General features: G+C 45.6%; 1 protein-coding gene across 3 annotated transcripts in view; it reads left to right on the top strand.

The window, feature by feature from the left end:
- The window catches only part of CACNA1E (calcium voltage-gated channel subunit alpha1 E), a 498,615-nt gene that overhangs the window by 367,664 nt on the left and 118,762 nt on the right, over positions 1–12,189 (top strand). For all 3 annotated transcript variants that reach the window (XM_079980995.1, XM_079980994.1, XM_079980996.1), the window contains exons 18-20: positions 4,030–4,147; positions 5,341–5,408; positions 10,545–10,642. In XM_079980995.1, the coding sequence (XP_079837121.1) occupies positions 4,030–4,147; positions 5,341–5,408; positions 10,545–10,642 (284 nt within the window). The remainder of the gene's footprint in view (positions 1–4,029; positions 4,148–5,340; positions 5,409–10,544; positions 10,643–12,189) is intronic.

Here is a 12,189-nt window from a genome sequence, read left to right as displayed (position 1 = left end):
TCTGAAAATGGTAATCAAGTTCTCCTCAGCAATGTGTAGCGCAGCTTATTGTGGGGAAATGATGTCTCTGTCAAAATACAAAATCCCATGTTTGCTATGTGAGCAAAGGGTTAAGACGCATGGAGTTGCCTGTAAATTCCTAGAGGGCACTTTTGTGAGGCCACATCCTCTGCTTGCCCAGGAAGGAAGGAACATAATCCTTATTAATTCCTCCCACCTGAGAAACACTCTCTTTCTCATCATGCAGCCTTGGGGTACGATGCACTGTCTGTGCTCTTCCAAGCACAGGTGTCATCTTTGATCTGAACCATGTGTTTTGTAATCTAGAAGTACAGTGGTACCTCAGGTTACATACGCTTCAGGTTACATACTCTTCAGGTTACAGACTCCGCTAACCCAGAAATAGTGCTTCAGGTTAAGAACTTTGCTTCAGGATGAGAACAGAAATCGTGCTCCGGCGGCGCAGCAGCAGCAGGAGGCCCCACTAGCTAAAGTGGTGCTTCAGGTTAAGAACAGTTTCAGGTTAAGAACGGACCTCTGGAACGAATTAAGTACTTAACCTGAAGTACCACTGTATATTTTGCCTGACTTGTTTCACTGCCGTTTTAAGTTGAGGCTGCAGCTTTATGTAAGCAAACAATATTTTTATGTCCTTGCATTAAGGACTTTGATGTTGTTTTTTATGCAGAGGGATAAATAAATGGGAAGGTTCTATCTGCCAGAGGCAACCTGGATAATTACAGAAAGCTACAGAAAGTTTGGTCCCAAGTTTCCATGTGAATGTTGCAAAGGATGGTATATTTTTAACTCTGCCAAACTAGATGCTAATTTTACTCAAGTGTGTAAGTGGAAGGATAGTTGATAAATAATATATACCATCCTGCCTCTCAAAGCTATCCCAACAGTTAGCTCATGTCCTAACATCATTAAATGATGCATTTCCCAGTCCCTACGAGGCAACCACATAGGGACGCGGGTGGCGCTATGGGTTAAACCACAGAGCCTAGGACTTGCCAATCAGAAGGTCGGCGGTTCGAATCCCCGCAATGGGGTGAGCTTCCATTGCTTGGTCCCTGTTCCTGCCAACCTAGCAGTTCGAAGGACACTGACAAACTGGAACGTGTCCAGAGGAGGGCAACCAAAATGGTCAAAGGCCTGGAAACGATGCCTTATGAGGAACGGCTAAGGGAGCTGGGCATGTTTAGCCTGGAGAAGAGGAGGTTAAGGGGTGATATGATAGCCATGTTCAAATATATAAAAGGATGTCACATAGAGGAGGGAGAAAGGTTGTTTTCTGCTGCTCCAGAGAAGCGGACACGGAGCAATGGTTCCAAACTACAAGAAAGAAGATTCCACCTAAACATTAGGAAGAACTTCCTGACAGTAAGAGCTGTTTGACAGTGGAATTTGCTGCCAAGGAGTGTGGTGGAGTCTCCTTCTTTGGAGGTCTTTAAGCAGAGGCTTGACAACCATATGTCAGGAGTGCTCTGATGGTGTTTCCTGCTTGGCAGGGGGTTGGACTCGATGGCCCTTGTGGTCTCTTCCAACTCTATGATTCTATGATTCTATGATTCTATGAAAGTATGTCAAAGTGCAAGTAGATAAAGAGGTACCGCTCTGGCGGGAAGGTAAACGGCATTTCCGTGCACTGCTCCGGTTTGCCAGAAGTGGCTTAGTCATCCTGGCCACATGACCCGGAAGCTATACACCGGCTTCCTTGGCCAATAAAGCGAGATGAGTGCCGCAACCCCAGAGTCGGTCACGACTGGACCTAATGGTCAGGGGTCCCTTTACCTTTACGAGGCAACCACAGGCAGAGAAATTGTACTACGCATAGAAGAGTAACGTGTAATATCATGTGCACTTTCTGTGGAGAAGGCTGTCTTGCAACCAATCTGGTGGCCCTCACTCATCACTCATCTGTAGAAGTGTGTTGTTCTGTAACAACCCTAAGTGGATGTTTTACACATACTTAGTCAACACAGGTCAAGAGCAACCCCAGAAAGAACAAAAACTTACTGATGTGTGAGGAGCTCTTTTGAAGCAACCCTGCATACTTAACTTGTGTGAAAAAAAGGTAAAGATAAAGGACCCCTGACAGTTAAGTCCAGTCACAGGCGACTCTGGGGTTGCGGCACTCATCTCGCTTTACAGGCCGAGGGAGCCGGTGTTTGTTGCCTAAAGCTGCTTCTGGCGAAACCAGAGCAGTGCATGGAAATGCCGTTTACCTTCCCGCTGGAACACTACCTATTTATCTACTTGCACCTTTTGACGTGCTTTTGAACTGCTAGGTTGGCAGGAACTGGGACCGAGCAATGGGAGCTCACCCCGTCACGGGGATTCGAACCTCCAACCTTCTGATCAGCAAGCCCAAGAGGCTCAGTGGTTTAGGCCACAGCTCCACTCGTGTCCCATGCACGGTAACTGGGCACCTTGGCTTGATGGACGGGGGCATTTGCTGGCCCTGCCACTCATAATCTCTTGTCATTTCAGAGTACCTCTGTTAAAATAGCCTTTCTTTCACTTCTCTGATCCTGTCACCCTTTGACTTCAGTTTCTGCAGTGGCTCCATTTGCTTTGACATTCTCCTTTTCTTTATAACAAAGCTCTCCATGCCTCATTCACTCACCATATTCACATTATTCTATCTTCCCCTAATTCTGTGCTCCATAGAAGCGCCTCTCCTTTCCTTTCTTTGCTCTTTCTTCTGAATCTCCCACAGCACTTACACACCTGGCTGGAACAGCCTAGTCTTCTCTGCTGAGAGGGATGTGTCCTCTCTTTCCCTTTAAATGAATCATTTCTCTAAAATAACTCCTTGAGCTAAAACTTTCAAGGAACACCACCTTGACATTGCAAAGACTCCTAATGAGAGCGAACTCTTCACTGTCTCTTCCTCAGAGCCAAGGTACACAGCCAACAGAGGGCCCTCAAACCCTCTGGACCATATTTTGGAAGTGTGCCAGAGGACAGGAGAGGGGGCTGTTCAGTTGCACAAGTTGAAGTCTGCTGCGTGAGCAGAACAGTAGAACTGGATATAAACCGGGCTGGACTTTGGTAATCTTCGGTGGTATGGTGCCCTGAGCGAGGCCAAATTTGGTGCCCCCAAATGGATCTTCTCAATGATGGATCTTCTCAATTTGGTGTCCCCTTGGCTCAGCACCCTGTGCGGGGGAACCCTGTGCGGGGGAACCACTGGAAACTGTGTTTGTAATTTTTCTTTTTTATTTGGGAGGACCATTCGGAAATTAGAGTTTCCCCCATCTGCGGCCTGAAGTTGTTCAGTGCAGCTGATTCTGTGGTTTTAGCTCCCAGTATTCTTTTATTATGTCTATGTGTGGCGCTGTGGGTTAAACCACAGAGCCTAGGATTTGCCGATCAGAAGGTCGGCGGTTCAAATCCCCATGACAGGGTGAGCTCCCGTTGCTCGGTCCCTGCTCCTGCCAACCTAGCAGTTCGAAAGCACGTCAAAGTGCAATTAGATAAATAGGTATCGCTCCGGCGGGAAGGTAAACGGCATTTCTGTGTGCTGCTCTGGTTCTCCAGAAGCAGCTTAGTCATGCTGGCCACATGACCCAGAAGCTGTACGCTGGCTCTCTCAGCCAATAAAGCGAGATGAGCGCCGCAACCCCAGAGTCGGTCACCACTGGACCTAATGGTCAGGGGTCCCTTTACTTTACTTTTTATTCCTTTATTGGGCTTTTCTTTGTCCCCACCTACAACCCGTCTTTTCTAAATTAGGCAGTAAGACAGTAAGGCCTCTGAGGAAGGACTGTAACCCCTTTTTACAGTTCTGACTATTCTTTTGCCTTATTGTTATATAAGAAAGGCAGATTTTGGGGCCAAGGAAAAATGGATGGTTGGTTATATGAAGGAAGGCAAAGGTGCCTTCCTTCTTTATTTCATTCCTTCCTTTTTTTTCCCTTTGTGTCATTTGTTTCAGTGACTTAGTAGGCTCTCCATAACTGAAACATCCTCTTCTGAAGTGTAAAATAAGGACGTTGTTATAAGAGCTGCTTGTTTGTTTAGATTTTGACAGGGGAAGACTGGAATGAAGTGATGTACAATGGAATTCGCTCCCAAGGTGGCGTCAGCTCAGGAATGTGGTCGTCCATCTACTTCATCATCCTCACACTTTTTGGAAACTGTATCCTTCCTATTGCTCTGCCATGATGGTGGTTCTGATGTGATATTTTGTAAATTTCAGCACCATGGAGAGAAGTAGCCTGAGAACACTTCTGTCAATGTTGCTGCATTTTCTTGGATTTTTAGAGTCAAAGAGGAACTGCATTACCAATCTCTACACCAGGGGTCAGAAACCTTTTTCAGAAGGGGGCCGGTCCACTGTCCCTCAGACCTTGTGGGGGGCCGGACTATATTTTGAAAAAAAAAAATGAATGAATTCTTATGCTCCACAAATAACCCAGAGCTGCATTTTAAATAAAAGGACACATTCTACTCATGTAAAAACATGCTGATTTCTGGAACGTCTGCAGGCCAGATCGAGAAGGCGATTGGGCCGGATCCAGCCTCCGGGCCTTAGATTGCCTACCCATGTTCTACACCATGGTTTGTTTGTACCAAAGTGTTGCCATGGTCGGCTGCAAAACAGGAGGGGATGGGAGGAAGAGTTGCAATTTCTCCCCAGGCAATTTTTCTAATCCATTTTTTTTTTTATCTCCCACTAGGAGGAAAAAAAATCCTTTGTAAAAGTAGCAGGAGAGGCCCAATTTAAAAAATAAGAATACTGGGAGGGGGAGGGTTATGTATTTCCCACCCTCCTCCATTTCCCTTGATCCAGAAGTTGAATTTCAGTTTTCAAAAGCTCTGTGGCGACTGATAATGCATCTCCTGGCATCTTGTCTAGTTTGAATTTTATCTTGACTTGCTGCTTGGCCCAAATGACTGTCCTTTTAGTCATAAGCAGCCCCTCCCCTTCGCTTTGCCATAGCCCTGAGCCTAGGCACTGGAAGACACTTGTAGAAGTGGTCCTGTGTTTGACATCATATCCCTTGGGTAGATGAGGCGGTTATCATTTTTCTGTGGTTGGCAGGATTCCATGCCACACTGACGATATTTGAAGGAAAGATATAAGAGAAAGATCACATGGACTATAACCACATCATTTTGCTAAGTTTCTAGATTGGTACAGTGAGGACACGGAAAACTCCCCTATGATCATATGAGAGTCCATCTTTCAACCCGTCCTGGAGCAGTATAGGCCCCTAATATTGGGGGGGGGGTGGGGTGCCATTATCCTCTTCCACAAAGCAGGAATGTCTGCATGATGTCCATCCATCTGGTCTAATCGGATGCTTCATTCACCCTCAACTCTTTTAGATACCCTGCTTAATGTTTTCTTGGCCATTGCTGTGGATAACCTAGCTAATGCGCAGGAGCTGACAAAGGTAAATCTAGACTTCTTTGGAAATAGCCACTTTAGCTCCGTCCAGACTATAATATGTTCTTAGCGACGCGGATATAATTTTGATGGGACACGATTTGAGCCCCTGCTCACCAGAGCAAAACCACTGGAAGATACTGAATGGAAAGACCTCAGCTCTGAAATATGCGAGATTGTTTTTAAAAATACAGACCATTGGTCCATCTAGCCCAGCGTTGCCTATATTGACTGGCAGTGAGTATTCAAAATGATAATAGAATACCACGGAAAACAACCCAATTAAAAAAGAGAATAAAGATTTAAAAGAGAATAAAGCAGCAAAAATCCCTGTAAACAGCACAGAGCAAACAAGCAGTTAAAAGCATCCCTAAAGCTCCAAGGGAGCAGTGCCCCCACGGAGGAGGCCCTGTTCCTAGTTGCAGCCTGGAGTATTTTCTCACTGCCTTGAATTACCAGTACCTATTATTTTCCCTCACTGATTAAATTTCTGTGAGATGTGTCTGGCCAATGCTTTCTGCAACCACGGCGAAAGCAACTGATCTGCCTGGCTTGTGGGGCTTGTGCAGGAGAATTTGCCAAGGGATCGTTTCCTTTCAGGGCCAAACCGGGCACAATACCATTCATGAAATGACCATTTCTGCAAATGGCTTCTTAAAAGTAAATTTCTGGGGTGGGGCCCCAAGCCAGATGGTGATCCTCCCTAGTGTGGAGGATGGGAGGCTACTGTGGTCCTGAGGACCTCACCAAAGTCTGGAGCCAGTATGGTGTAGTGGTTAAGAGCGGTGGACTCGTAATCTGGTGAACCAGGTTCGCTTCCCCGCTCCTCCACATGCAGCTGCTGGGTGACCTTGGGCCAGTCACACTTCTCTGAAGTCTCTCAGCCTCACTCACCTCACAGAGTGTTTGTTGTGGGGGAGGAAGGGAAAGGAGATTGTTAGCTGCTTTGAGACTCTTTAGGGGAGTGATAAAGCGGGATATAAAATCCAAACTCTTCTTCTTCTTCTTCTGATCTAGATTTTTCCACACTTTTTTACTTTTTAAAAAGCCTTTCACACGATTGCTAATTGCATGGATGGCATTGCATCTACTTTGGCCCTCGGATTACCTGTTTGGTGGCAATGGTCATTCCGTTTATTACAAAGGTCAGGGTTTATTATTATAGTCAGTGCTTTGAAAGCACCGTGCCCCAAATGTTATTCGTTTTCCTCCAAATCCTCTGCTATCTGACAGTGGAACAGTTATCATTAACTAACAATTATGAGTTGGGGCCATGCCAAGGAAGGCTTCACTGGGAATTGGTGTGTGACGGTGTTCCAGGAAACCACACGGGTTACAGTGAGCTAGCTAAGCAACCAGGCCGGTTCCCGCTCTCAGAGTGGGAATGGAATGATCCCGTTCCATATCTCCCATTTCCAGCACAGATTCATCAACTTGTACTTCCTGGACTCCAAGCAAGACTCTCCAGTGCAAATGTATCTCTGACATGGCTAATGTGGGTGTAATAGAGCGTAGTAATCGATGGCATTGTCTAATTTAACTCTGAAGCAGACAAATACGCATCTCCCCAGCAGGAGAGAGAGAGGGCCCCCCACAGTATTTTGTGCCCACGTAATTAATAAAAATGACACCCAGAAGGAAGTGGAAGCAGAATGGTGGCGGTAACTTGCCTAATTCAGAAGTAAGCTGTAAATATACCAGCTGTGGAGAGGGCAGTGTCATGCCCTCCTTCTGCATTGCTCCAAGAATCATCTTGAGGTGTGTGACTCAGTTCTATCTGCCCTACAGAAATAAGTACTGCTGAGGCAAAGCAGGGCAGGTTTAGTAAAGTTTGGTAGGACCTCAGCTCCTCTAGCGAAGTCAAGGAAAGGAGGCAGGTCAGAGGACAGGCTGGTTGGCTAGGTTGTCTCCCCACCCAGTGATGAGCAGGGCTCCTCTGGTCAGATGGGAAGACAGAGAAGAAGGTCTCCCTCTGGTGATGGAAGCTAGAAGCAGCTGCCCTAAGTTCTGAGGGGTCAGAGACCCTGAGACTGTGGCACTCAGAGGTGTTTGGAGGAAGAGTGGGGTGTAAGTGTGATAAACGATAATAATAACTTCAGAGGTGAAAGTAAATGCAACCTCCTTTCCAGGCCAAAGGACAGTGCCCACTCACCCACCCTGTTCCCAGGGAGCAATGCAACTTACAAGAAGCTCCCTGTTCAGATAATTTTTGCTATATGTGTATCCATGAGTGAGCAGTCCTATTTAGGGTCCACTCTGCTCACCCCGAAAAGCAGGAGGGGCTAGAAAAGGTGCCCTAAACAGAGTCTGCCTCCCGTTCCCCCCTGACTGGATTACCATGCCCAGTGGGGTCACCACCCAGTGGTTGTAAAAGACAACTGAAATTTGGAACATGGAATATACGGACTTTGTTGGATAACACAGATAATGAGCGTCCTAAACACAGAACTGCCCTTGTTGCAAGAGAGCTGTGTGCTGAAAATGCTTTTCAGAGCTTAAGAACGGCCCTGCTGGGACAGACCAAAGATCCATCTAGCTCAGCCACTAGTTTCCAACAATGCCCATCCAGTTACTACTGGGAAGCCCAGAATGGGGCATGAAGGCAACAGCTCCTTCCTGCTGTTATACTCACCCACACATGCAAGTATCTAGTGATAAGGAACTTTCAGGGCACAAACAGGGAAATATTGTATGTCTATCATTGCAAAAATCCAGTTGAGAGGCTTATTCTCCATGAATTTGTCTAATCTGCTTTTAACTCCCTCTAATCCTCTAGTGGTCATCACCGTATCTTGTACAGCAAATTCCATAAATCAATTAGGAAGAGTGTGAAGTGTCCTGAGCCTGCTGCCAGTTGGGTGACACACACACAAACACAACTTCAACTTCTTGTTCTTTCCAAAAGTAAAGCTGGCTCATGATCAGTTTCTAGCTTCAAAAACAACCGCAGGAATCTCCAAAGCCTGTAAACAGAGATGACAGTGAAATGTCCATTTCTTTATTGAGCTCCATTTGTGAATTGCTTTGGTTTAACAATAACACATAAAACAATTTCAGATATAGAACAGTTCAGATTAAATGCTGGCACAACCTGGGATTTAAAAGACAAGCAAACTCCACTTAAAAGGCTTGTTGAAGAAGACGATTAAGACCACATCTGCCTGATATGTAATGGGAGGCAATTTGAATTGGCAGCTGCCTCCATGAATGTGACTTACTTCCAAGTATCCATGCTTGGGACTGAGGTCTTAGGACTTAGATGTCAGTTCCAGTCTAGTCACCTTCATGTGATGCTGTGTTGTCAAGATTTTTAAAAGCTTTAACTTCAAGAACTTGATTTCAAAAACAACTGGTTTCAGCTTGAAATTGGAGTCATAAGTGGTTCCACAGAATAAAAAAAAAATTCCTTCCAGTTGCACCTGGAGGCAGTGAGAGATTTTACTTTCTTGGGCTCCATGATCACTGCAGATGGCGACTGCAGTCATGAAATTAAAAGACGCCTGCTCCTTGGGAGAAAAGCAATGACAAACCTAGACAGCATCTTAAAATGCAGAGACATCACCTTGCCGACAAAGGTCCGTATAGCTAAAGCTATGGTTTTCCCAGTAGCGATGTATGGAAGTGAGAGCTGGACCATAAAGAAGACTGATCGCCGAAGAATTGATGCTTTTGAATTATGGTGCTGGAGGAGACTCTTGAGAGTCCCACGGACTGCAAAAAGATCAAACCTATCCATTCTGAAGGAAATCAGCCCTGAGTGTTCACTGGAAGGACAGAACCTGAAGCTTAGGCTCCAATACTTTGGCCACCTCATGAGAAGAGAAGACTCCCTGGAAAAGACCCTGGTGTTGGGAAAGATGGAGGGCACAAGGAGAAGGGGACAACAGAGGATGAGATGGTTGGATAGTGTTCTTGAAGCTACCAGCATGAGTCTGACCAAAATGCGGGAGGCAGTGGAAGACAGGAGTGCCTGGCATGCTCTGGTCCATGGGGTCACAAAGAGTTGGACGCGACTAAATGACTAAACAACAACAACAACAGCACCTTAGAGACCAACTAAGTTTGTTATTGGTATGAGCTTTCATGTGCATGCACACTTCATGAAAGCTCATACCAATAACAAACTTAGTTGATCTCTAAGGTGCTACTGGAAGGATTTTTTTTTTATTTTTTTTTTACTACGGCAGACCAACATGGCTACCTACCTGTGACTAGAACTCTGGTTCCACAAGTCTCATTTTGCTGTGTGGTTACCTTTCCAATAATTATGTTCATGAAAGTTGTATGTGATTTTCAGTCTTATAACTAGGGGTTCCTGGGTTGCAAACTGGAAATGCACAGTGTCCCTTTGAATTCCAGGATGCACCGAGGAACAAGGCACCCATAGCTTTCCTTGGCTTTGCTGTCTGCTCCATTTTCCTGCCTGCTCTAGCAAACAGTACTTAAGCTGTTTAACAGAACACTTGGAGAGCAGTGGTTGTGTGATAGATGGGAGAAGCCTGTTACATCTGTGATTTAAAGTGACCATGTAGACCTCTGTGTTGCAGCCTGGCAGCTGCTCTTATAACAAAGCTCATAACATGTGAGAAAATAGTAAATTCTGCTATGTTCCCTTTTAACCAGCTCCTTTGTCTTTTATTTAGGATAAATACTATTCATTGCATCAAATTGTAGATTTCAACAGAAGTCTTATAAAGTTCAACGGAAAAAGCAAAAGATCCAGTGGATCAGTTCAATCTATAGTCAGTTCATGCATAAGGTCCATACATGTATAAGTGTCTATTCCACCTGTCTGTTCATAGGGTCCAATAATCCACATGAAGGGTTGTTACAGTTCCACAGAATCCTTTCACAGAGTCTAAGACAAGGATTTCCGGAATATTAGCCTTGTTTCGCCATCCTAGGCTTCATCAGTAGTCCAGGCTCATATGTAATATGAACTGACTATAGAATGAATGAACTGATCCGCTGGGTCTTCTGCTTTTTTCGTTGAACTTTATAAGACTTCCATTGAAATCTACAATTTAATACAATGAATAGTATACCTTATTTATTCAAAAGTACAGCTGGTTATGTCTTGTGTGTTTATTGAGTATGTTTCATGTAACCATAGGTTTGTTGTTGTTTTGTTTTTTTTATTTAGGATGAGCAGGAGGAAGAAGAGGCTTTTAATCAGAAGCACGCCTTGCAGAAAGCCAAGGAAGTCAGTCCAATGTCTGCTCCCAACATGCCTGCTATAGAGTGAGTGGCTCGTCAATAGGGCACCCTCTTCTCACCCCCTAAAAACTTGTTATGGTCATGACGATTGCATTCACATTCGAAAGAAAGAGAAATCCCTCTGTAGAGCCTAAAGCAAATTTGGTGGTTGCCGCTCAGGTGAAAGATCTGAGAGGTTTCAAGGAAAGCCAAAATATTGTTTAGTTGAGGTTTCTGCATTTTTCATGTGGCTTCTGCGCATCCTTAGGTTACCACTAGAAAGGAAAATATGAAGTTGATTTGGAGGTTCCTCTTCAGGTGTTGCACTTGAGAAACCTTGTGGAAACTCAATGAGGTTTGATTAGAAGAGCAAAATTCTCCCAAAAGGTTTAGGGATATTCTTAGACTCTGCAGACACCTCAGCAGTGTTAAACTTGCAAGCATTCATGCAAAGCTAGCGGGGGAGGGATGCAGGAAAGTAGCACACTTAGCATCACAGATTCATAGGGCTGGAAGAGTTTAGATTGTTAAAAGCAGTGTGAAAACGAAAACATTCTTAGTTCATCAAGTTGTTAGGAAGGTTTTTTCCATTCCAACACCAGCATCTTTTAAAAAAAAGGGGGGGGGAGAGAGATTTGCTCCATCATTAAGGAAATTGATCCTAATCATTTCCACCTAGAACAGGGGTAGGCAACCTAAGGCCCAGGGGCCGGATCCGGCCCAATCGCCTTCCCAATTCGGCCCGCAGACGGTCCAGGAATCAGGAGTCTCTGGGTGATTTGTGGGGCCTGCCTGGTGTTTTTACATAAGTAGAATGTGTGCTTTTATTTAAAATGCATCTCTGGGTTATTTGTGGGGCATAGGAATTCATTCATTTCCCCCCCAAAAAAATATAGTCCTGCCCCCCACAAGCTCTGAGAGACAGTGGACCGGCCCCCTGCTGAAAACGTTTGCTGGCCCCTGAGCTAGAAGGACTTCAGTGAAGCAGCACCACTAAATATTTTTCAAATTCGCTTTGCAGCATTTTTATTACTGCTTCAAAGGTGGAGTGCATAGCTGTCAACCTTCACTTTCTTTGCGGGGAATTCCCTTATTCCAGCGCTGTTTCCTGCTGCTATCCCGGATTGTTAGATATCCCATAGACTGTCCCCGGGACAGGTGAGGCTGCTGATCCCTTATTTTGGAGGCTGTTGATCCCTTATTTTCAAATCTGAAAGTTGACAGCTATGGTGGAGTGATCTACTCCACCATAAAAGGTAAAGGTAAAGGTACCCCTGCCCGTACGGGCCAGTCTTGACAGACTCTAGGGTTGTGCGCCCATCTCACTCAAGAGGCCAGGGGCCAGCGCTGTCCGGAGACACTTCCGGGTCACGTGGCCAGCGTGACATCGCTGCTCTGTTTACCTTCCCGCTGGTAAGCGCTCCCTATTTATCTACTTGCACCCGGAGGTGCTTTCGAACTGCTAGGTTGGCAGGCGCTGGGACCGAGCAGCGGGAGCGCACCCCGCCGCAGGGATTCGAACCGCCGACCTTTCGATCGGCAAGTCCTAGGCGCTGAGGCTTTAACCCACAGCGCCACCTGCCATAGGTCTA

The sequence above is a fragment of the Podarcis cretensis genome, assembly GCF_951804945.1.
Source record: "Podarcis cretensis genome assembly, chromosome: 6".
NCBI classification, from domain to species: Eukaryota; Metazoa; Chordata; class Lepidosauria; order Squamata; family Lacertidae; genus Podarcis; species Podarcis cretensis.
This window is presented reverse-complemented; position numbering and strand designations above follow the sequence as displayed.